This window comes from Ammospiza caudacuta, chromosome 1 (genome assembly GCF_027887145.1).
Source record: "Ammospiza caudacuta isolate bAmmCau1 chromosome 1, bAmmCau1.pri, whole genome shotgun sequence".
Taxonomy (NCBI): domain Eukaryota; kingdom Metazoa; phylum Chordata; class Aves; order Passeriformes; family Passerellidae; genus Ammospiza; species Ammospiza caudacuta.
In genome coordinates this window covers 17,526,761-17,552,476 of record NC_080593.1, presented here as the reverse complement: position 1 = coordinate 17,552,476, position 25,716 = coordinate 17,526,761, and the positions used below count along the sequence as shown (strand labels likewise).

Genomic DNA, 25,716 nt, shown 5'->3' with positions numbered 1-25,716 from the left:
AGAGACAGTAAATCCAACTCCTGCTTTCCTGATTGTTTCACTTCACAGAGAGAGCAGTATACTTACAATAATTACTTAGCAAGAATAATCCATATAAAGAGTTGTAGGGTTGCTGACTTTCCTTCTACTTCCTTTGTTATGGAATGGAATTTGTTCAGCTGAAAAAGACATGGATTTGTACCCTTTCTCCAAATCAGAGAACATCTGCTGGAGAATGTGGTGTTCATGGACACCTGCTTTCTCTAGTTTAAACACTGGGGGGGTTTTGGCAATTGGATGGATGCTTTAGCTTTCTAAATGTGTCCATATCTGTTTATTTCACTGTGCAATCTGTAAGAGATTCCTCTTACAGAGGCATGCTCTTAAATGGGGATATTAAACCATCCCGGACTTTTTCTTCAACAGGTGATTGCCTGTGAGCAGCAGCTAGATAGCTCTTATGATGCTAGATGTGATGCATGGTCACTGGGTATTACTGCAATAGAGCTGGGAGATGGAGATCCACCCCTTGCTGATTTGCACCCCATGAGGGCACTCTTCAAAATACCAAGGTAATAGTTTGATGTCTTTTTTTGTTGAGGAGTTAGACTGAACTTTTTCCTTAAAGTTTGATTTCCAAAAGGTTTTGCTTCCCAAAAGTTTGCTTTCTTCAAACTTAGATCATATAAGTTTGTGGACTTTCTTTATGTTATTTATACTAGGAGGCAGGTTTAAAATACATTGCCCAGTTGTATTTTCTGCAGGCTCTGCTTGAACCATGTGGGCACATTGAGAAGTTCAGAGTTGACTTTTAGCTACTTTTGAGAAAAAGTCATAGGGCCTTCTTCTGAGTGAGCTGCTGCTCACATGAATGCAGGACTTGTTTTTGTCTCGTATATTCTGTTACAAAGAATGACTTATGATAGAAATACAGGGTCCGAATACACAGCCACTGTGGTGAACAGGTCCCATATTTATCTTCAGGAGTTATCTTCTATCCTCATAGGCATTTAGGCTTCATCTTTTTATTAGCTTGTGCTGCTTCTGGCAGTTCCAATGTTGCTGTCCTTGGGCAGTGCAAATAGCAACTTATTTTGTGTTTTTTGCTTTGAAGCTGAAAATATAAGTAGGCAGAGTGCCACTCATGGCATTTCAAAGAACATCAATCTCCAAGTCTGTAGGTAATGATCATACAGTAGTAGTTTGTGGATTTCATCCTAGGAACTGGAGCAGTACCACAACAGCTGAGCCCCACATAGGATATGTAAGTGCTTGGAGTCCTTTTCAGCCAAGACACCCAAATGAATTTAAATTACCTTTAGGTTTAAGAAATCTTGGCTGACCTGGCACTGAAGCAGAGTATGAATGGTCTTCCTACCTTCGCTTGCTATGGAAAAAGCAGTTGCAAACTATTGTGGTCAGTAATTGCAGCTAGGACTTCAAAAAAGCTTCTGGCTTATACTCTTACAAGTGCTGGGCACCTTTCTGCTCTGGAGCAATATAAGATCAATACCCTTTCATTCTGTTTAATAAACCTGAAAGCAATAGAGTAAACATGAAGCAGCACTTGAAGAAAAGCAGCTTTGGTTGATTGAAAAGAGACAGTAAGTCACCTTGTCTATTGGCTGGTCATTCCTTTTGTCTGCATGACCATACTCAGTGAAAATGGCATCTCTGAATGGAAGAAAACTGCCAAGACTATTTCAACTGAAAGAACACCTAGAGTAAACAGCTCTAACAATAGAAAAGAAAGCAGTATATCCATTCACAATAGATCTCTATTTAAACCTTCACTTCTGATTATCTTCTGATGAATGAAGAATAATTAATAAAGAACCAATTATTTTGGACACTTTGTTCAGCAAGTTGATGAATTCAGTCCTTCTGAGAAAACTTTAAATAGAATTGCTTTTTAAAATTTTTCCTAAGAAAGTATATTGTTTGAGGCTTGAAAATAGGAATTTGCCATTACAAGTGAATAGTGATTAATGAGTTGTTAGTTTAATTTCTTTTTATTGATTTGATTGAAAAAAATCTCAGTGATTCTTAGCTACACTTGGTAGATTATCTCGATGCTATTTCTCCTTATTAGTTATGTAAAGCAGGAGAACCAATGAGGCATTGCATCATCTACCCATGCTCCTTTTACCACTGGAAATCAATGTCTTTTTTCGGTGGCCTTCTAAAACTCATCACTCAGCCTGCCTTCACACATTGTTTTTGTCAAGTGAGTAGCTTATTAACTTATCACCACACTGACCTTTGCAGGAATCCTCCTCCAACGCTACAGCAGCCTGAACTGTGGTCACCTGAATTCAATGACTTCATTAACAAGTGAGTAACAACTGAGACCACTCTGGTTGAATATGGAACATCTGTAAATGTCATGTGTAAAATATCTTTTGTGGAAATCTATTGCAACTAATACTTTCCCTTAAAAGGCTAGTTAGTAAATCCATTTGACTTCCAAGTGAGGCTCTGTATTTATACATATATAGGTATATAGCATTTCAATACCTTTGACATTTTTTAAGTTAAAGAACATTTGTTTTTAAAATGCAATAATTTAACTTTTTGGAGTCATCAATTCTGTGAAGTCATATCAGTTTTTCATGCAGAGCTGTTTTGATTAAGACAGATATATTTATTATGGAGTCATGAATGAACTCCAGACAAGCATTTCAAAACTTAACTGCAAACCCTCAATGATCATATGCTTTTTTCTGCCAGCACAGGTGCTTGACTAAAGATTATGAGAAGCGTCCAACAGTATCTACTCTTTTGCAGCATGATTTTATTAAGCAAATTGAAGGAAAAGAAAACACGCTACAAAGGCAACTCATGGAATTTATTGATGTTCATCAACAAATGGGAGTCACTGAAAAGGCAAGGTAAAACTAACTAAAGAGTGGACCAGTTGGGTCAGTTTTGATACTTCCACTGTTTCAGAATGACTAGCACTCAGAGAAAGATTCAACCCTTATAACTTTAGATGGCAAAAAAATCTAAAGTTTAATATTTGAGGTTCCCTGTACTGCCAATGGAAAAAGAGAGGCATCATGATTCACATGTGGGATGAAACAATCTGTTGAGGTGCCTCTCCTTTTTTCTGTGACTCCAGATATAGTCTTAGACCCCAGCTTTTAGAAGGCTAAGTTTAGGTGAAATTAATGTTTGGTATTTTCATACATTTGCATGGTCAGCTAATGTTTAGTTTGAGTAAGTATGCTAAAATCAGCTGGTCGGGTTCCTGCAGGAATTGGATGTTTCTCACTGAAATAAGTGATGGTCCCAGCAGACTGTGTTTTGCAAGCATCAAATATTATGTCTTCTTGAATGGAAACTTTCTTTCTTCCACTAGGATTTAAGTGATATCAATTCTGAACAAATCACTTAACAACTGTTGGCTTTTAATGAAAATACTTAAAAATGTCTTGGCTCAGTTTTACAATTGAAAAAACTCCATACAGTACACATATATATATATCAAATGTGAAATGTTGTAGAATAGTATTGAAGTACTACTGGTGTGACTGCTCCTGCTTCAAGGAAAAGCACCATGCTTTTACTTTTTTTTTATTGGAACATGAAATTTAAAATGCATTTTGGCATTATCATTTATGTGGGAAAAAGCTTGTTATAATCTGCCACATTTCCTTTGACACATTTAGAGTAACAATATATACAGCAGTCTTCAGTTCTAGTTCTGGAGAATTTTCTATTTACTCTATGCTTTGAAGATAATAGTAAAAATATATTTTGAAATAATTATGATATTGAAGTTCTTTCAACTTTAACTGGATATGGGAGGAATAGTGCTTTCCCTTTTCAGACATTGCAGTATAAAACTATGCATTTAGCTTTCATTTAAGCTTCAGACTGGATTTATATTCTCTATATATTGCAGACTTGACATTTGTTTAATCCAGAAAGATTCTTGAACTCAAATAAGCTTATAGGATGTCAGTGCTGAGCACTAAACCAGCAACATAATCCAGGCTTTAAATAGCATTTTTTTTAAAAACACAGGGAAATTTTATGAGGTAAAATAAGCCCAAACCACTAGGTTATATTAATTAAAATCTTGTTAACACTTGTGATATTAGTCCTTTTAAAGCCTAAATAATTTTGAAAACAATCAAGCTTCCAGTCAATTAGGTATTGTGACTTTTTTTACCCATTTTAGAGAACTTATTTTTATTTTCTTTTTTTTTTTTTTCAAATCCTTTATTTTTTCATGTAAATGCTGCATAAAGCAAACTACATGAACTTTTTTTTGTTTTCTGTACAATACAAACGTAAAGAAAGTGGCCCAATTTGCATGTATACAGAGCAGTCAAGTAGCACAAGAACAGGATGATCTACTGGTATTTTCTCTGTCCTGTTTACACTGTGTTTTATAAGCTGATGGCTCTTCATGGGAACTAGAATTTAAGGGAATATATTACCATGTGATGAAGTTACCTATACAACCTATACACTTGATCAACCTATAGTTGATCAAGTGTAATTTTTATGTCAAATTTCCCAAAGGAAAACAGAATTTTCTCTTTCAAAATAATAATAAAATAAAATAAATTACATCATTTCTTATCTGAATCTGTGCAAAAAATGTACTTGTTTAATTCAGAGTGTAATTTAAATGGCAGGGTTAAACTGAGCATAGCCCATATTTGAGTTTAGCAGTTTAAAGTACTAACAAGTAGTATTTCTAACCTATTTTGTGACTGTGCAATTTTGTGAAATACACTGCTAGACTGACTACAGAACAGCATTTGTGTTTTTTCTGCTGTGAATGATAAGAGATTATGCAAAGGTTTTTAAATTCAGTAGTCATGCTTTTTTAAAAGTCTTTAGAGATACTAATTCTATGTATCTTCTGACCTTTAATCTGCATAAAGCAAATGGTGTTAAAAGCAATGTCTGTACAGAAATACCATGTAAATCTGACTTGAAATCAAGACATAAACATTATAGTGACAAGTCCCCTGAAAGAGCTGCTCTTTTCTTGTTTATGCTATTCTGGCACTGTTTTTACAGTAATGTGTTAGGGTCCTACTGTGAAATTTCTGAACTTTCAGCTGGCAACTTTCCTTGTGAAACTTCTTCCTGATCTCGAGCTTACACTCTTTCAGTCCCTAATTTGAAGGCATAACTCTCCTCCTTCTTGACAATGGGAATGACAGTGGGAGGCAGGTAGTTTAAGGGGTTAAAGATTTTTTCCTTCTACTGAGGGAAGAAATCCTGCTACCTGTATTGTGTTGTATAAATGGGCATTGGAATATAAAGTCAATAAACTTGGTAATGTTGAGTTAAAGCTGAAAATTAGGAATCCAGTTATTTTCTTTGTGTGTGTTTACTCTCCTCATCAAATTTAATTCATTAATTGCAGTTTTGTATTTCAAAGGAAAAGAAAATTCATAGCTGAAGTCCAGCCACTAGGTTTTATTGTGTGCACTATTTCTTTTTTCACTCAAAATCAAGTCACCTTCTTAGCCCATTGGGCTGAGGTGCAATTTGGTTCTGACTGCTTTCTGCAGCAGTAGTCTGTTGATGTGCTTGTGATCTTACCTTGCTGTTTGCTGAATGTGCAGTTGATACAGCTCAAAAAGAAAAGCTCATTACATTATACCACATTCTCATGGGTTTTTTGCAGAGGGCCTTGCCCTCAGATCCTATCTTTGTGCACTGTGTGTGCTCAGGAAGGATGGGAAATCTCTAGGCACAGAGTGGAGCCACCCTGAAGTCTCTGCCATTGGCACCATTGTTCCTGAGGTATTTTCTAAGACTGAAAATACCTCAGGAACAATGGTAAGACTGAGTGATGAGGGCCCTCAGAACCTTCCCAGTGTTGTTATTCTAGTGAAGAGGAACCAAGGTTTAGGTCCTGCATTGTACTGCATCCTCTCAAGAGATGGAAACCAGAGAAACAACAAGAGGAAGAGAGCCCAGCATCCACCTGAGTAACCAGAGAAATCTCAATTAACACTGATAAAACTTTAGATAGCAATGTGCCATAGCCTAGCTCCAGGTTTCATTAAAGTGATAGAAGGTAAATACTGTTTTTTCAGTAGCCTTTGAGCAGTGTTCTAGCACTAGAATATCTTGTGCTACTCAAGACTCAAAAAAGCATGAATACTAGCAGTAAGCTTCATTGAAAATTGCACTTTTTTTATTTGAGCAAATGCAGTACATTTTTTTCTAGAATAATCATATTTTTATGCTAAAAATATCTATTTGCAACTTAACCTTACCTAGCTCAGAACTTAGGCTGCAGTAACAATGGGACTAGCAGGAGAAAATATCCCTTGATACATTAGCATTTTCCCATAACATCCTGACTATAGGATCTTTAAAATTTGCTGCTGGGAATAATATATGAACTATATATCAAAAATGCTATGTGAGATATGCTATATGGGCTAAATTCATGTTAGAGAAGAGGTGAAGCAGGCAGAGTTGCATACTAAGTGCAATTCATTTTGGTGGTTTTTTGGTGGTTTTTTTGTGAGGAGAGTCACTTTCAGGACAGGGTCCCTGAGCTTGATAAAGGCTTTCAGTATAGCAGTATAGCTGTTAACATTTATAATTAGTGATGAAAATAGTTATTAAAAATGAGTACTGCAGCATATACCCCCAAAACAGTTCTAAAAATACACTTCTTGCTAGGCCAAAAGAGGGAAAAAAATCCCTGCATTGTAAAGAATTTTACTCTGCAACAGAAATAGCTGTCTTTGAAACAACCTTCAGAACTGTCGCATCTACACCTGACAGTCAGGCTTGTAAGACTTTTATCTCAAATTGTTCGGCTGTCTTCTTCTTGACTGCTTTTACAATAATCTCTGCAGAAATATGCAATGATTAGTACATTGTGTATTTCCTGGGAATTGTGAGTCATTCCAGAAATGAGCTGTACATATGAGGGGTATTCAGTGCACCTAGATTTCAGCAAATGACTCTGGTCCCCAGATTAAGAGTTGTCTTTATATACTCTCTGAGTAATTATGGGAAAGAGACCTATTCTACTGCAAAATGATGCAAAGTTTTGGGTGAGCTGAATTATTTTCTTAGGAGTTTGTCCTCCTGTATTTGCCATATAGGGTTGGTATTGAAATCAGTAACAGAGTCCTAAACAGTTGCTCTATTTAACTATTTGGAAAGGCCAGGGAGATAATTTCATAGAAGTTCATGTACAACAAAGGTGATTGTCAATTTATTGACCCCTATTAAAAGCAGGGAGTACCATAAAGTTTCCTTTTGTGACTTTTCCTGATTGCACACACTTGTGTTGCCCATTTTCTGGGTGTTCACTCTGTCCCAGTCTCTGTGACTCATCCTGCCAGTGGAAAGCAGCTGACAGCAGCTGACAGCTGACAGCTCTGCAGGGCAGGCTGTAGGAGAGGATGGGAGATCCCCATGCTGGCTTGACAAATATGAGGAGCAGTCCTGTCTTGGCCAAGGTCTCCAGATGACATCTGGATGGGAGTAGTGGCTGAAATGGGGGATTTTAGAATTTGGATTCAATCTTTGATCCCTTCAGGCCAGTTCTTCTTCTCCTGGAACTCAGTGTGGGCTTTGTTATACCAAGAGGTCTGTGCTTCTGCATTGAGGACACTCCATAGTTTGCTGTGCTGCAAACGTCTCTCAGGCTGTAGAAGCAGTAGAGAGTTCCGGGAACAAAGGCCTTAGAATAAGCAGATCTCCAGTCCCATAGCTAAAACACATCTCTATATCAGAATAATGTTCTTCTATATAACACAATGTGCAGCAGCAATGCCTGAATGAAGAATAGTTTACCTTCTGAAGAAAGGAGGTAGATGTTCCCCCTGCATTCAGAACTCCTCAGGAGAAATGCTCTGCAAGTGGTACTTTACTGTTGTGCCAGTCCACTTGCTCAGCACCTCATTTCTCCTGAAGGTGGGACACTTCAGCAGGCATTTCATGCCCATGGAGCTTCCCCTTTATCATCTGGATATGGCTCTGAGCACAGGGCCTGAGCCTGACTCATGAGGAACTAATCCCAAAGAATCCTTTTAGAGATCTCCTATTTGCTCAGTTAAGAACACACACTTCCCCCTGAAATTTGTCAGGGACACAGATATTTCTTGAGGCAGTTGTGAAGGAATAATCTGCTTTGTTTACAGGTCATGGAAAAACAGCACAAATTTTGTCAAACAGATTGTGCAGAGCTGGGCACAGGCCACCTCTGAATCAAAAGCCCCATAGCTCTGCAGGGCAACAATGTGCTCTCAGAAACTGCATAAGCTGCACAGCTCCCTGAGACTGCAGCCTGTAGTCTCAGTTCTGTCAATCATTTAAATACAGAAGGGAACACAGGTTTGTCTGCAAAGCATTGTGCAAATGCAGCTGGAGGCTTATCACTGAAGTGTTACACTTTCTAAAGTCAGGTACAGATTTTTCATAGATATTAGGCTGTAGTTTTATTTAGGCAGATTTCACAAGATATCTGTGAAGGAAAAAATTGGATTTTAAGTTTGAATTAATACTGCTTTGCTCAACCTCCAGAGAAGTAGAATCACCAGCAATGACAGACCTGTAGAGGTTTCTCTGTGTTTCATCTTTGTCATTTTACTGCTGTTTGTAACTGCTGGGAGGTGTACAGCTGTTTCCACCTCCACCTTACAAAAACCTCATTATTTTTAGTTTCTTCTGTACACTCAGACTAAGCCCAGCCCTTTTACTGTCACTTCTTAGTCTGTAGATGATTCTCCAACCAGTTTAGGCAGAGAGTTCAGCAGGGCATCATGAGTCACACTTTCCTTTTCATGGTATTTTTGGAACTATCAGAAATCTTTTAAATACATTCTGACAATTTGAAGAAAAAAGCTGCGGTTGCCTCATTTTGATTTAACTGAATCTTGAAAGATAAGTGGGGGGAGGGGAGCATTGATGTGAAAGAAAATGCACAGAAACAATGCTGCCTTGACTCATTTTCTTGTCCTTACTGCATTGAAGGTTCTGGCCTTTAGCTGCCTCAATTGCTTGTCAGGCATGCTTGTAAAATCCAATGCCTCCAATATATTTTTGAGCAGAACAGAGATACATGGTTATTTCAGTTCACAGTGTCTATGTGCATGATCTTAATGAAACTTCAGCACTGATGTCAACAGCACTGATGTGGGGTTTTTTTAAGTGGTTGGAGTGAAGCAGTATAACTGCCCTTGAGGGGTCTGTGCCCTTTGACAGCAAAGTGGAAAAATATTGTGTTCTGCAAATCTGCCACTCTTATGTACTCTGGAGAATGGAGAATATAATCTAGTCCAACAAGTGCTAGTGTTCTCATAATGTCAGCTGAGGAGGATTACAGGAGGATCGATTTTATGTAATTGAACTTCCCTGGCATACACAGAGATCTGTTTCCTTAAAAGAAAAAAAAATAGAAAAATAAAAATGTCCATGACTGGAGCGTTCTCCTTCCTTCCTTCACGGCAATTGTTAGTTTCTTACATTAAATGAAAAATGGTAATTGGAACTAATCCTGGGAAATACCACTCTCTCACTGATATGCAGTTATATTTAAGGATCTAACATATTTAAAAAAAATGTGTTCAATGTGTAACAGTTCCACCAGAAATGGAAAGCAAAGCTTGACAGAAGCTTTGTTTTGGATCTTTCTTCAGCAACAGAAAAAGCAGAACAGTAGAGCTTGGCATAGTTCTGCAATTCCTACATCTTTCCCTTGTGTGCATATTGGTAGCTCTCTCTCAAAGTCACACTGATATTAGATGCATCTTCTGGACACAAAATGACCTTCATACAGGTACAAAGGAGAAATTGTTTCAGCTGTCCAAATTTAACTTTTTTCAAATGAAACTTTTAAAAAGAGGGATAAATAAGAGTGTGAATTATAGAGGGGATGGATTTCTATTGAGAGGGTAGGATATTGTCTGCATCTCTGACTTTGGATTCAGTAATGTCCTTTAGCTGCTAAATGCAAATCAAGCAGCAGAAGATCATGCAAGGCTGAGGAGTTAATTTAAATCTTTATATTACTACCTCCTCTTTAATATTGCCTGGGGTACATGCTACCAAAAGTGGTCTCATACTGTTGTTGCAAAGACAGTACTATCAGGGCAGCTTTCATGGTAAAACTGGATTCCAAAGGAAAGGGAAGAATAGGTAAAACCTAGAATAATGTAGATCCTGTCAATCCTTTGGTTCATTTTGCTTTGTGGTCACTTAGCCTCCTCACTGGATACTGTGCTGCAATTTTGGCTCAGTAACTGTGAAACTATGGTAGCTCTTGCCAGGAAGTCTTACATATTTCTGTCTTGATATTAAAGCTGCAGAGTTAGTCAGCTGTGGGTGTGAAGCTCCTGCCTTTGCATTATGGACAATTAATAAACTCTGGTGTTATCTGGCACCTGTGTAAAGGAGAAAGACACTGGCGCCAGGATGAGGACAGGCCATTCTGTCATCCTCAGGGAATGATTGTTAGAGACAAGAGAAATTGAAAGAAGTGATAGATGAAATGCACTCTGGTCTGGGTTTCCATCATTCACATTGTGAGTGCACTCACAGTTTGGGAGGGCATCATTTGCCCATTTCTTCCAGTCCCTTTTCAGTCCTGGCAGACACCAGGACTATTGCACCAAGTTGGTGCCTGCTTGAGTTTCTCCACCTGCATCCCTCATCAGTGCACAGCCAGCATGACCTGAAGCAGCACTCATGAACTAGGTGATGTTGATGGAACAGGTACAGCCCATTAAATATGCAGTAAATCTGTGGGTGTTCAGCTTTCCCCATCAGTGTGATGTTCACTCACTCTAACTTTCCCTCTTGGTGCAACTACACTCTTTCTTCTGTCATCTGCTCACTGTAAATCAAAATTCTTGCCTGTGTAGAAAACACCTGTCTGCTTTTATCTATGCCATATATCCAAATATCAAAATTAAATAAAAAATTTACCTGGTCTTGTCTGGGATCAAGGTAAAGAGTGAGTGCTTCACACAACAGTTTCCTGGCTGTCTCCATTTACCAAGGTAAATGTTCCTTGTGTTTGAGAGGTGCCTTCCCACCAGTGGCATCAAAGGGATTGAGGTCATATCAGGAGATCAGATTTACTTAATAGTTTTCCTGTACTTGTGCCTTATTACATATCTGAGCTTGATTTAGTTTATGAACTCTGCTGTTACTTATCCAGTTTCTCTTTCCCTTATTTTCCCTCATCTCATAAAACAAGTATAACTAATATGAATTGTAAACCTTGCATTCTCTGCTGCGTTTGCTCTATTTAGCAATGCCTTTACTCTTGGATAAAAAATGATCCAAGTCTCTGAGAATTTCCTTGCTAATTAAAATAAGGCTGCATAAAGTTGGATTTATGGCTTGATTGAAGGAGAAAAGAAATCTAAGACAAATGTAAAGTTAAACTTGAAGTTTAACCCTGCTAAGAAAGATAATTAAAATTTTGTTTCCTTCTCATGTATGACTTTTTCTCCTAGCAAGTCCAGGAAAATTTGATCAAGATGTATTTTACTTACCCCAGTGGTTCTGTAGCACTTCTATAGTGTGGTCATCTCAGCCAAACTTTAGAGCACTGTCATTACTAAGTCAAAAATGTTTCTGTCCTGACTGCTTTGTCTGCTTCATCTTTGCTGTACTATTTCATCATACGCCTCAGGTTTTGTCCTATTCATACTGTTAGCAGGATCTTCTTGCATGTTGGTCCCAGAGTTTCAGTCTTACATGCTTTATAAATATGTTCTTTTTTTTTTTTTTTTTAACTTGTATTGCCAAGCTCCCGTCTTACAGCTGATGTAGGGGTGTGATCTAAGCAGGGATCTGTAGAGTGACAGAGTTCTTCATGGTAGCAGTTCTGGAATCAAATCACAGCTTTTGAAATGTCAGGTACTGATGTGCTGTACCAAGAAGTTGACTTCTATCCTTTTCAAACATTTGTGTGTTTAAATTCAGAACAATGGAAAGCAAGACTGTTTTGGCCTTCAAGATGGTTGCAGGTGCAAGATCTGCTCTGTGTTTCCTTACTTCAAGAGATTGTATCTCTTTCTTTTCTAGATTTGAACGTATTCACACAAAGAAGGGGAACTACAGTAAGTCGCTAGTTTCAAACCAAGAGGAGGTAGATGATTTAGCAACCTTGGAGGTACTGGATGAGGTAAGAACCTCTTTTTTCATGTTTTCCTGAAGAGGAGTAATCACATATTAAATTGCAATGGTGTGCTGTTGATTTTCAGATTCAACTGTCATATTTCAGTTGTGTAAGTGTACAATGACATTTCACCACTTTATGCCAAATATTTTAGACAAGATTTACTGTGTCAGAAAGGTTTCAACTCAAAGCTAAAACAATCTCTGGAGTTACAGCCATAGACCAAACAGTATGGTAACACCATTGACTAAACAGGATTTATATCACTGGGTTTTACTACAGCTTAGCATCCAGTTTGCAGTGGTGTGCGAAATTGGTCTAGGTCCAAGACCTTGCATCACTGTTGCTTGAGCACCAAGAGTTGCCTTAAACTAGCTCACCATACTCTCCCAGACTAGGTTCTCACTGACTTGTTTTGGTGGGGAAATGCATGAGGGTCAATTTATGTCAGCTGAGCCTCTCATCTGTCAATGCCTGCTCATGGACCTTTGACCAAATTACTGATAAAAAAAAAAACACTGGTTTGTCAAAGCTCAAAAATTAGTCCACTGGGTGCAGGGAAACATGGTATAAGGGAGGGAGGAGGTCTGCTGTGTTTATGCTTTAAGCTTCAAAACCAGAAAGAAGAATCAGGCTGCAGCACATTATCTGCAGGTCTTGGAGGCCATCAGTGGTTGTAAACAAACTGTCATTCTTCATCTGCTGGGCTGTGCATAGACTATAATTCACATTCTCCTATCTGTAAAACTTCTCTGGTATATCGTACCTTTGTCAGTCCAGAATATTCATTGTGGCACTTGAGCTGGTAAACTGTATCATGCTGACAGCTCACAGAACATCTTCCATCTGCCCAAGAGCTTTGTTATAGCTTGATGTTTCGTTAATTGTAATTGAACTAACCCAAAATTCATCTACTGGACAAAGTTCAGGTTTAAGCATTTTTTTAGTATTAGGAAGAATAAGACTGCTGTGGGGTTTTTTTTCTCTTTTACCATGATACATATAAACAATCCAAGCTAAAGAGATTTTATTGCACAAAAAAATCCCAGACTAACTGGAATATATCCCATCTCCTAAGAGATGGAGCATTCTCATGGAAGTCCTCAGGAAGCCTCTGTTTAAATGAATTGTTTGACTATGTGGTGTTACTAAATCAAATCCAATTAAAACCACTTTCACATATGAATGGCAGCTTCTCAGAACTGTATTCTTTCTTCCTCTCATATTTTTTCTTCCAGTTTAGACATTCCCATCATCAGATCAAGACAAGAGACCTTTTTTCTATTGGTGCAATAAATAATTTCAGAAAGGGCAGAAGTTCCCCTAAAATAATTCTGTAACGTGAATATGGTTTTGACAAAAAGGAAAGAGAGCATTCAAAACCAAAAAGTTTATCAAGGCAATCAAAAACCAAGATTTTTCTCCATATGTTTTCTCATGAAAGAAATATAGCCTCTGCAGCTGTTGAGAATTCAGCTTGTAAGTGTATTAAACAGGACACAGTGTACAACACTGTGAATACATAGATGAGGAAGGAAGGCAATTCCTTCTGTAGTCTCTGCTGCCAGTTGGCCTGTTCCAGAGGGTATGGAGCCTAAATATTTCTACATGTACCCCAGATTAGTCTCAAGACTGGTTGAATTTCTTCATTCAGCTCTGTGGCCTGTTTTGATTGGAAACCTAACCAGGCACTTGGTACACCCAGCTGCGTATGCAGAAGAAGCTGAGGGAAATTACATCAGGAAATTTGAATGCCACTAATGGGCCCTTCCCTTTTCTTGGTTCAGGGGAAACTGTCTCTGCAATAGCAAAGAACAATCACAGCAGAGGCTGCTTGTTAATAGGGAAAGATGCATCATTGTTTACATTAATGGGAAGAAAACAGTTGAACATCTGTGTTGTATCATAACTGAGAGTAATGTTAGAGCAGCTGTAAAGGCAGTTATGGACTCAATCAAAAGACTCTTCCTTGATAAGTTACACGAAACTTTAGTAGTAGAAATGTAGACAAGACTGTCTCATGGAAACATCTGATGAACTGAATGAAAGCAGTACTTAACTCCTTTTTCTACAGCCATTTGAAGATCTGTAAGTATGTATTGTTCAAAGTAAGACAAAAAATTAGAAATGCCGGTGTGTTTGAAAATATTACTTGCTTTTCATCATGATCCATTGTACTCTTGACTATAAATACCTTCCCTCCCCATCCTCACCCATTGAAACTATATAAATATTTTATACATTTTCCTTGCATTCTTTTTCCCCCCATGTGATTGATGGTTTCTGTTCCCTCTCCACCAGAACACAGTAACGGAGCAGTTGCAGAAGGGCTATGCCAAGGACCAGATCTACACATACGTTGGGGACATTCTCATCGCTGTCAATCCATTTCGGAACTTAGATATTTATTCTGCACAGGTGTGAAAATTTAGGTTTTATTATTTTAAACTAGCACCAAATTCCACTAAAATATCAATATTTGCATTAACTATAAAGTAAGACCATTCTTGAGATTTATTTTAGTTTACTCTGAAAAACAGAATTACCAGTAGAGATGTTCTTTCAAGTGCACATTGACACAAATTCTTAAGACTTGCTGAATTTCAGCACAGAAATGAGAAACTCCAAAATAATTATTTTCTAGTGTCTTTATGTCTACAGTGTAGATCATGTACAAAGCAATCCTGTAAAATGTTAACTGCTGTGAATCTGTCTCCTTATTATACAAAAGGGAATTTGGGTCTCTATTATACAAAAGGGGAAAGATATTAAATTCAGATCATGCAATAATTTGGGGTTGTTAATTATCAGATACTACAGCTGCAGAGAAGATCTCAAGTTTTAACATCAATACCATGCAGAGATACTAATAGGAAGGGAAGCACAAACAAATTTAAATAAGTTGAAAACATGATGTCTGACAACAGTAAATTTTCTCCTAATAAATTTAGTTTCATAAAGTAATCAGGACTAAAATTATAGAAAATTGCACTTCATTTTTTAGCAGTTCTTATAGTCCTAAGTACATACAGATTCATGGTATAGTGAGTGTAGTAACAGCTCTTTTAGAAAACATCACTGCTGGAAACCTCAGCATGCTGTACACTAATCTAAAAATAAAACCAAACTTTAAAAAAAAGTTTTTAAAGGACAGTGATAATGCTTTTATTTTTCTTACACTTAGCATTCCAAACTGTATATTGGAGCCAAACGGACTGCCAACCCTCCTCACATTTTTGCTGTTGCTGACATAGGCTATCAGTCCATGGTGACATACAACTCTGATCAGGTATGGATGAGGTGTCTTAATTACATTCTCTGCCAGGCTGAGAGATATGTGATGAGCTCAGTCTTGCTCTCTTCTCTGCAGTGTATTGTTATTTCTGGAGAAAGTGGAGCTGGCAAGACACAAAGTGCCCATCTGCTGGTGCAGCAGCTCACTGTCCTTGGCAAGGTAAGTGGCAGAGGGGGTGTCTCTGTGAGGCTTTAAGGCTTTGCTGTCCTGGGTCTAAAGGGTGAACCCATGGACAGAGCAGTGGTTGTGGGGTGAGACTGCTCCCCAAGAACATTTTCCAAAGAACATTAGAACATGATGCTCATCTATCTACTCCTTCCTCCCTCCTAGGGTCACTTGGAAATATGCTGGGGTTTCCTCAACAAAAAGTACCCACTGCAATGAGGGCTGTGACTTAAGTCAGATCCCTGTTTGATTGAGAGCCTTCAAGTCATCCAAGCAAGCAGTACTAAACAAAATCTTCTTCTTGCTTCTCATCTTTCCACAACCAGATTTCTATCAGTAGGACATAGTCATTCTGGGAAGTGGCCACCATAACTGTGTAAATAAAATTCCATTTTTAGCATGCCTGAGGTGAGATGAAAGCAAGCTAATGGATTGGTAGGGTGCAGTGGAGTGGTAACCAGATACTAACAAGGATCCTAAAAGCAGATTGGCCATCTCAGAGCCACAAAACCACAGAAACCATAGAAATTAATTTATAGTGTTGTTATCATTATGTGTGTTATTTCTTCCAGACAGCCTTAGTTCTGAGGATTGCTGTATTCTGACAGATTTCATTTTATATATATATATATATATATATATATATATGCTTTTTTCTCCATATAATTATAATTTCCATGGGAATAGCTGCCCTGATTATGTCACACTTCACAATACCAATGAGAAGATTAAAGGAGCACCTAAAAATGCATTAATTTGAATAATTGCTGATAATTTGAAGCAATGTCTTTTTCATATCCAGGCTAATAACAGGACTCTGCAGGAGAAGATTCTCCAGGTGAACAACCTTGTAGAAGCATTTGGGAATGCAGGCACTATCATCAATGATAATTCAAGCAGATTTGGAAAATATTTGGAAATGAAATTCACTTGTGGGGGCACTGTAGTAGGAGCTCAGATTTCAGAGTACCTCCTTGAAAAATCCAGAGTTGTCCACCAGGCATTGTAAGTATGAAAGTTGTATTTGACCTGTTTTGGGGGTTACAGAGTAGGCCTATGATGCAGGAAATCACCTTGGTTGAAAACATAAAGATAAATGAGGTACCTGGATGTTTTTCCTTAAAAGTTGTATGTGAATAGCTTATGAATCTGTAAACTAGCTGAAAACTACTCCAGATTTTTTTTTTCCTTGCCTCCTGGGTTATTTAAGCAAATCTTTTAAAAATGCCCATGTGCTACATAAAATAAGAATGTGCAAAGAATTAAAAACTTCCTAATAGTTCAGGTATACATTTCATTGTGGGATTTTGGAGTATTGTGTAAAGTGTATCACTTGGACTTACTTCCTCTAAATTTCCTGTAGTATTGTAGCTTATTTCTTTGTTTGGTTATTTGCTATTTCAGAGCATCGAGTAGGATTTGTTTATAGAGCAGTATGGGTCAAAGATCCCTGCCAAGAAGGACTTGGGGGTGCTGGTGGGTGAGAGGCTGGACATGACCCAGCCATGGGCACTCACAGCCCAGAGAGCCAAACCTGCACTGGGCTGCATCAAAAGCAGCCTGGGCAGCTGGTAAAGGGAGGGGATTCTGTCCCCGTACCCTGCTTTGGTGAGACCCCATCTGCAGTGCTGCATCCAGCTCTGGGGTCCCCACTACAGGAAATATCTGGACCTGTTGGAGAAATTCCATAGAAGGCCACCAAGATTATTAAATTGATGGAACACCTCTGCCACAAGGAATGGATGAGAAAATTTGGATTGTTCAGCCTGGACAAGGGAAGGCTTTGGGGTGACCAAATTGCCACCTTTCACCTGAAAGAAGCCTGCAACAAAGATGGAGAGAGACTTTTTTGCAAGAACATGTAGTGACAGGATAAGGGGCAATAGATTTAAATTGAGAGAGAGCAGGTTTAGATTAGATTTTAGAAAGAAATTCTTTAGTGTGAGGGTGGTGAGGCACTGAAACAAGTTGCCCAGAGAAGCTGAGGATGCCTCATCCCTGTAAGTGTTCACAGTCAGGCTGGATGGGTCTCTGAGCAACCCAGTCTAGTGAAAGGTGTCCCTGCCCATGACAGGGGAGTTGAAACTAGATGATCCTTAGAGTCCCTCCCAACCCAAGCCATTCTATGGTTCTATGATCTAATGGTGCCCCTGAGACATAGACCTAAGCTCATGCACAAAGCAGAGGTTTGAACACAATTCCTTTTTGCCTTTCAGTGGTGACTGACTTGGGCATCTCAGGGCTCAGTCATGGTTGCAATTTTTCACCTTGTTTGTTCTCATATGGAGCACAGGAACCTTAAATATGTAATAAACCTCTGCCCTAGGTTTGGGTATGTAGCTTCTAGGCAAAGCATGCCAAGTCATAAGGCCCTTTTGCTGAATGTCTGCTTCTTGTTTCAGGACTAGAAGACACAACAGACCTACTGCATTCAGTGAACCAAAAGTGTATACCTCTCACACAGTCAGAAGGTTTTTTAAAATAACTGGAGTTAAGCAGCCCATTCAGTGTGGGTGGGTGAGGAATGTGCAAGATCTCATAGAGGATCTACCAACTGCATCAAGGACAGAGCAGCACTGAGCTGCTTTAGCACTGAGCAGCCACCCTGGCAGTGTCAGGACAAACACAGAATGGCATGTTCACATGAAGTTCTGTAATAAAGCTTCTTTCAGAGTCCTCTGTCACTTTGTGCAAATCTTGCCTGTTATTAAAATAACATTTAGTGATAGTATGTATGTCATTAACAAATGTAGCATGATTATATTGCTAAATCAGTTTGTTGTTTCTGTTGTTTCAGAGGAGAGAAAAATTTCCATATTTTTTATTATATTTATGCTGGTCTCGCAGAAAAGAAAAAACTGGCACATTATAAACTGCCAGAATATAGACCTCCCAGGTAATGCAGTTTATTTTTGCATCAATTGATTACTAAGAAACATGGTGTTGAATTCTCAGCCTTGTTTACATTCTAACTCTGTATCCATCAACTCTTTCAGATATCTGCAAAATGACCATTTCAGAATAGTGCAAGATTTCATGAACAATAGCTTTTATAAGTCTCAGTTTGAATTAATAGAACAGTGCTTCAAAGTCATAGGTTTTACACTGGAGGTGAGTGCTGATAACCCTTTTCATTTGTGAACTTCACCAGCTACCTTAATCAGGAAAAGCTTGTATGAAGCATTCAAATCTCCCTTGTTCCTTTAGCATGTTGTGTTTGTTTTTTAGGATCTTGCATGGTCAACTTACTGTTATATAGTAACATTTCAATTTTTAAGGTTTCAAGGCATTGGTAAACCAATAAAATTATATTAGCCAACAAGGCTTTGAAATCACTGAACACAGCATAGCTGAGTAATTTGGGGAGGGGGGGAGATTTTAACAAATTTAATGCATAGGAAATTATGTTGTAACTGTTAATTAGCCAATAATTTTAGGCCTGTGAGTATGAGCCTCATCTCAGTTTTAAGAGGAGGTTCATGGTGAGAGTTTTAAAAATTCATTGAGCTGATCTGAGTATTGATGAACTCAATACATTTTCACAACTCCGGGGATAAAGTTGATTGAAGTTCTTAAATCCCTTTGGAGATGAATCTCATTACTAAACAGTAACCGAACCCATTTTTTTCTTTATGATCTCATATCATTGCTCAGCTAGCTATTAAACCCCTCTCCTCAGTCTGTCTTCGGTAGAATTGAAATTAAAAAAGGACTGGATTTATAAAGGAAAAAAATCCCATTCTGTGACCTAGTTTTGCCTTACAAGAAGTGGTGCATCACAGGTGTCATTTAAAAATAAATAGTAGAGGTATGAACCATACTGTATCTGTGAAATATAGCATTAGTGCTTCAGAATGGATGTATGTTTTCATTTCTCTGACAAAACTGTATGTGGTAAGAAGCTTTTCACAGAAAATTGCTCACTTCAGTTGACTGTTTCTGGCTTCCCTCAATGTAAATATTTGAAATAGCTAGCAGAACAGATGTATTCACCTATTTTGTTCCTTTAGAATCACTTTCCATTAAGTTGTAGTAGCAGTGGCATTCACAGTCTCTTTGTCCTCTACATGTTATTCACAGCTGCATTTAGTAATATCACACCTTTGCTATCACATCCTTTCACTTGTGCTTTCACCTTTCCAGAAACAGCGTGAAAAGATGTTCATGATTCAGCACTGATAGCAGTTTTGTCACAGCACCTTGATAAGTCCTAATTTAAAGCATGAAAAGCAGAAAGTCTGTTTTTGTTTCCAGCTCTTTTGTTCACTTGGATGGGTGGAAACAATAATCTTGATCATCCAAAAGAGGCCTTCCATGTATATTGAAGATGCAGTTAGAACCAGGTCACTGGCTGCATTGTGCAGTTCTAGCATGGATCTGCACTTGATTAACTCAGCAAGCCACTGGGAGCTGAATCTGTGAAGAATTATCTACCTGTAGAGCCCTGTAGTTTCAGAAGTAGGCCGAGTGCCATAGGCAATCTGCTTGTGGCTACTTGTGAGCCCCAGCCATGTCAGCCTGCCCTGAATCCTCTGAATTAACCTGTTTGAGGCTGTGCTTGCAGGAGTGAAGGAAGAGTCTTCTTCCCCCAGTGAGGTTCTGATATCGGATACGTGTGCAAAGACAATTTTTTTCAGTGAAAAAAAACATCCTGTAGGACATTGAATTCCTTTCCTAAATTCACTTTTAGTAAATGCAGCCTTAAGCTTTGACATTCATCTCAGTGCACAGAGGAACTTCTATATAAGCATGTTTAGTGTTTTATTAGCAGAAAGCCATGGACAGAAAAAATCTTGAGTTAAAACTGAGACCTAAACAAAGCTTTATTTCTTTTAAATTTGCTTTTAACTGACTGACAGGCTTTAAAAGTAACTACTGTCAGTACTCCTTGTCTTAAAATCACAGTTTTATTTCAGGCTGCACAGCAAAATTAGTAAGAAAGGACTGCCTTAGGGGAACAATAATTATGTTGTATGAGACAGATCAAGCCAGATTTCAAGCACACTGGAAAAGGGCAGAAAAATGTCAGCAGTTATACATATTGTACAGCATGATGGCAGAAGTTAAGCTATCCATTTCTTTGCATTTCAACTGTGTCCCTAAGCTTAAAATGAAAATGAGTACTTAATCCTAAGTAAACTGTGTGCCAATTATCCTCAGCATAATTTTTTAGAGTGAATTTATCCAGTTTGTCTTGATGTCACTGGAATCACTATTTATTAACTGCTAGATTAACTTCTGAAAGTGTTGAAAACAAGCTCAAGTATTCTAAAGCAATTAGAGATTTTATCTGAGTAAATGATGCCTGACATGGTACCAACAAAGGATTGAATAATATGGATAAAATGCTATGCAATTATAAAAAGTTCATAGTTACAAAATACCAATCAGATTTTCAAAACTGCTTCTTATAAAACTGCTACAAAAGTTTTCAACCTGCTATTTATAAATTATACCATTACTGTATGCCTCAAAACACACAGTGTTACAGACTACTAGTCTGTTTTACAGGTACACCTAGAATTTTCTGAGTAAAAACACTCAGATCATCAGGTATAATGATAAACCTTCACCATTCAGATGAAAATTTGCAGTTAAAATCTAAGTCCAACCTGCAATGAAAGCATTATTTTACTAACTTCAAATATTATTTGAAATTTATGTATTTGTGTATAGGTACTTAATTTACTGACTATATCACTTCACTGTCCAGAGTAATAGCAGCCTTTTTCATGACAGAGTCCCTTTTCACAGAATCATGGAATTAACTAGGTTGGAAAAGACCTTTGAGATCATCAAGTCCACCCTATAACCTAACACCACCTTACCGACTAAACCATGGCAGAACCTCCTAAATAATTTGAAATCTAAATTTGTTTAAGCAAAGTCCATATTAAGAGGCTTTGGTGAGTTCCTAACTGGTATTTTGAAGGATAAAGTCAAATCTTAGTCAAATCAGAGATGTGAGGTCTCACTTCTCCTAGTGAAACTTTTTCTGATGAGATTGGTGGGAGGTGCTATAGACCTATTATTTGGAGTACCTTGTTTCCATGATGCAGGAAACATCAATACAGATTTTTTTTTCTACTTTTTGTTGATCTAGGTATTAAATCTTTAGACATGTTTGCTCCTGCAGATACAGTGAAGAGCAGCTATAAATAACCTCTGAATTCTTTCTGAGTAAGGGGGTATGCACACCACTTTTATTTCCTTACTTCCTGCCAATCCTGTCCTGTCAACAAGTACAGAAGAGAGGTTGGGCTATGGTTTGTCTTGTCCTCTTTGACTGTCTTACTCTTGAAAGATTTGGCTAAGTAGAGAATGGGAATAATTGCTGAGAAAAATTATTCTAGACTCTAGCACTCCTAGAAGTAGTGGGCACTTGGCAGACAGCAGGAAACAACACACATGCATATGCCCATGGCACAAACCACAGAGACAAATTACCTGGCTGTTAAGTATTGCATTTTTTTAATATACTTTTCAGGAACTTGGAAGTGTGTACAGTATCCTGGCTGCCATTTTAAATGTGGGTAACATTGAATTTTCTGCAGTAGTATCTGAACATATGATTGACAAGAGCAACATTTCCAATCCAGTAGCCCTTGAGAACTGTGAGTGGTTTTTTCTTGATTTAACATTGTTTTTCTTTAGTTTTCGTTGCAAATTTATTTTATTGTAAGAGGTATCAATGAAAACTGTATTCACATGGAAATTTTGCAAGAATAATTAAAAACTGAAGGTAGATTAATTCTAATCCCACCTGAATTCAAATGCAAAAAAGAAAAAAATTTCCATGTTATGCATCTTATTTGACTAACCAGTTCACTGGCATACAGGAAATATGACTAATACTGCAGATGCCTGAAAAAAATCTTTGGAATTTTTCCAAGGTTATTTGAACATTTGATGGAGAACCGCATTAACACATTGAATAGTTTTTTCCCAGTTTCTTTCTCAGCTGCTCATTACTTGTTCCCCACATGTGCCTGTGGAAATATGGCTCACTAATTCTTTGGAAGGGATTCCTTACATTATAAGCTGCTAGGAGGTAGAGGAGGCAAAGGGGCAAAGATTCTCCAGAAATTTGCTACACTTTCTCAGTAATTACACCTGGCACCTGGGGAGATAATGAAGTCTTCACACTATCTTCTTGAATGTTTTCTTGCCATAGAAAAATATTGTGGAACAGGGAAAGAAGCACCCCTTTTTTGGAGCAAAAGGAGAACAGCAGTGACTTGTACGAGTGGGTTATAACTGAGAGGGATATTCACACCTCACAGCTTGGGTACTTCTTACACAGTCACCTGCCAAAATCTGTCTCTGAGCTACGCCTGTGACATTCCTTCCCAGGTGCATCCCTGCTGTGTATTCAGGCAGATGAGCTGCAAGAGGCCCTCACCTCTCACTGTGTAGTGACTCGAGGAGAAACAATTATTCGCCCCAACACTGTGGAAAAAGCCACAGATGTCAGAGATGCCATGGCCAAAGCACTGTACGGGCGCCTCTTCAGCTGGATAGTCAATCGCATCAACACTCTACTCAAACCTGACAAACATTTAAGGTAAAAGGAGATTTTGTAGAATAAAGAGATATTCTTTCTGTGGTAATAATGTTGTCTTACACTAGAGCATTTTGTGTAGTTAAGTTCTTTTCTTCTGCTATTTTTTTGTTTATGACCCCACCATGTTGAAAATGGTTTGTCCAGTTTATAGTATATAGTGAAAATACAGTAGATATGGTTGGAAAAGCACCTGGTGTTTTCCTGTTGATCTTTACTCATTTAACCTTTTTTTTTTTTCCTTTTGTATTTTAACCCTTTTAACTTCTAACGCTTTTTCTTTTGTATTTTTTTTCAGAGTAAACTTTTGATATTCATAGTGTTGATTACATAGGTCAAATTCTGCTCTACACTGATTTACACTGGTGCTGTTGCTTTTGTCACTGTTGTTATAAACATAGTTTCATATATGTGTGGGAATAGTTTTTAAAACCATTTACTGGAGGTATTGTCCACTTCACCCTTAAAAGGTGACATTTTAAACACCATGTCAATAGCAAATAGCTTTGGTTTGCAGATCTGGATTTCCTGGATTTTTTCTTTTTAAACATCAAAGAACAGCCAAGGTTGCAACCCTAAAATTTGCCTAAACTTTTAAGTATTTGGTTATAGCAGAGCAACAATAAACAGAACACCTTAATAAACACAACAATAAACACTTTAATCAGTAAGTGATAGGATAAAATCCATGATAGATGGGGCAGCACATCCAGCCTGTGTGCCTCTCTCAGTTGTCTGTTACAAAGCCCTTTATAAACTGAATACTTTCTTACTATGCTGGTGAAGAGGGAGAAAATTCAACCTGAAATGATGACTATAAAAAAACCCAAACAACTTTTGCTTGATTTTGTCATAGTAAAATAATTTTCATTTTCCATTTTTATATAATTAGCTCTGAAAAAGGAATAGGGCAGATAAATTTTAGCAATCTATTCATCAAAAATGTAATTTTGAGACAGAATAAATAGTCCCCAAATTCAGATCTCTCAACGATGAAACACTTCCTTTTTTGAGATGGGCTTCACAAAGAGGTTTAAGTGCTATTCATGAGTATCTTGAGGCTGATTCTTAATTTCTGATTTCCTAAATCTTTATTAAAAAATGGTTACAGATAGCCCCTCAAAGAGGTTTTATAGAAAGAATGTGATTTATATTTTACTTGCCTAGAAAGGTCACTAATGTCAGCCTCAGTTTGTTATAAAATTATATCATCTTAATTTTTTGCTTCAGCAAATAAGTATTTGAGCTTTTATCCAGTTGCAGACATGGTCGCATATCTTGAGTATGCCCTACTTAAAATATCAAAACAAAGTTTTTCCAGCGCTTCTCTGGAATTTCATTGGTAATTTAAATTCATACTACATCCCAGTGCATAAAGTAGCTATTTAGCTGCATAAAAGGTCTAGCTAGTCATTCTTTCTACTTTAATGTTAAACTAAGCAATTTTAATTGTTATTAAAAGTAATAAGTAAAGTAAAAAAGTAAAAAGTAAAAAGTAAGTAATATGAACAAATAATACTTAATGACAACAGTCTTTAATTTCAGGATGCTGGTGAGTAAAGCTTGTGTTATTCCAAGAGAAACAAAAAGAACTGCATGTTCTTTTTGTACTGTAGTCAGCTTTTTAGAATAATTACTTACAAATATTAGTGTAAAGATAAAATTGTAAATCCCCTATTCACTTATCAGTTGACTTGGTTGTTGTGTATCTGGTCTGCATTGCAGTAATCTTTGAACTGATCTGCATTTATGTATTTCAAACTAACACCTCTTGTCATTTTCAGAGAGATCTGGTTCAGCAAAACCTATCCTGTCTAACTGGTGTACAGATTTAGCCCGTGATTTCCTTTTGTGAAATAGTAATGAAGCTGGTTAATGAAAAATAAAGATACAATGAAAAGTATATTTCATCTTTGCAGTGAAAATGATGACGGCTTGAATATTGGAATTCTTGACATCTTTGGTTTTGAGAATTTCAAAAAAAATTCTTTTGAACAACTGTGTATCAACATTGCCAATGAACAAATTCAGTTCTACTTCAATCAACATGTCTTTGCCTGGGAACAGGTATGTGTTGGTTATTTTGATGAAGCTTTAGTATTACTAAACACATAAAACATAAAGCTTTCGGTATTACTGAATGTATAAAACCCTGTCTCAAGAAACTACATTGTTCCTTCTCCATGATAGCTTGTAAATAGCAGATCATAAAAAATGTTTTTTAAGTATGTTTTCCATTAAGCAGTGCTTGCTATTTGCAAGTAAAAATTTACAGTAACTAAGCAACATAACATTGTGCACTGTGATAATCTGATTGATGCAAATGCAATGTTGTTTTCTTGAGGAATAATGAGTGTTGTAATGTATGATTCTCTAGTAAAAAAGTAAATGAGTGGTAACAAAACTTTGAAAGTGCAGGGTTCATATTAGTTTACTAATAAGCTTAATGAAACTGAAATTCCATTATTAAAAACTGCAAATCTCACAATTATGTTTTTCTTCTTGAGAAACTAGATCATCTCAGCTAAATAATGATGTGATTTAATCTAAATAATTTACTTTAGAGCAGAGAAAAGGAATAGC

The 25,716-nt window shown here is 37.4% G+C and overlaps 1 protein-coding gene across 2 annotated transcripts in view; it reads left to right on the top strand.

Moving 5' to 3' along the window:
• The window catches only part of MYO3A (myosin IIIA), a 105,415-nt gene that overhangs the window by 38,926 nt on the left and 40,773 nt on the right, over nucleotides 1-25,716 (top strand). For both annotated transcript variants that reach the window (XM_058812643.1, XM_058812645.1), the window contains exons 6-18: nucleotides 406-551; nucleotides 2,248-2,313; nucleotides 2,715-2,870; nucleotides 12,019-12,118; nucleotides 14,414-14,530; nucleotides 15,297-15,401; nucleotides 15,483-15,566; nucleotides 16,375-16,577; nucleotides 18,370-18,468; nucleotides 18,569-18,683; nucleotides 22,060-22,186; nucleotides 22,926-23,136; nucleotides 25,053-25,200. In XM_058812643.1, coding sequence (XP_058668626.1) covers nucleotides 406-551; nucleotides 2,248-2,313; nucleotides 2,715-2,870; nucleotides 12,019-12,118; nucleotides 14,414-14,530; nucleotides 15,297-15,401; nucleotides 15,483-15,566; nucleotides 16,375-16,577; nucleotides 18,370-18,468; nucleotides 18,569-18,683; nucleotides 22,060-22,186; nucleotides 22,926-23,136; nucleotides 25,053-25,200 — 1,677 coding nt within the window. The remainder of the gene's footprint in view (nucleotides 1-405; nucleotides 552-2,247; nucleotides 2,314-2,714; nucleotides 2,871-12,018; nucleotides 12,119-14,413; nucleotides 14,531-15,296; nucleotides 15,402-15,482; nucleotides 15,567-16,374; nucleotides 16,578-18,369; nucleotides 18,469-18,568; nucleotides 18,684-22,059; nucleotides 22,187-22,925; nucleotides 23,137-25,052; nucleotides 25,201-25,716) is intronic.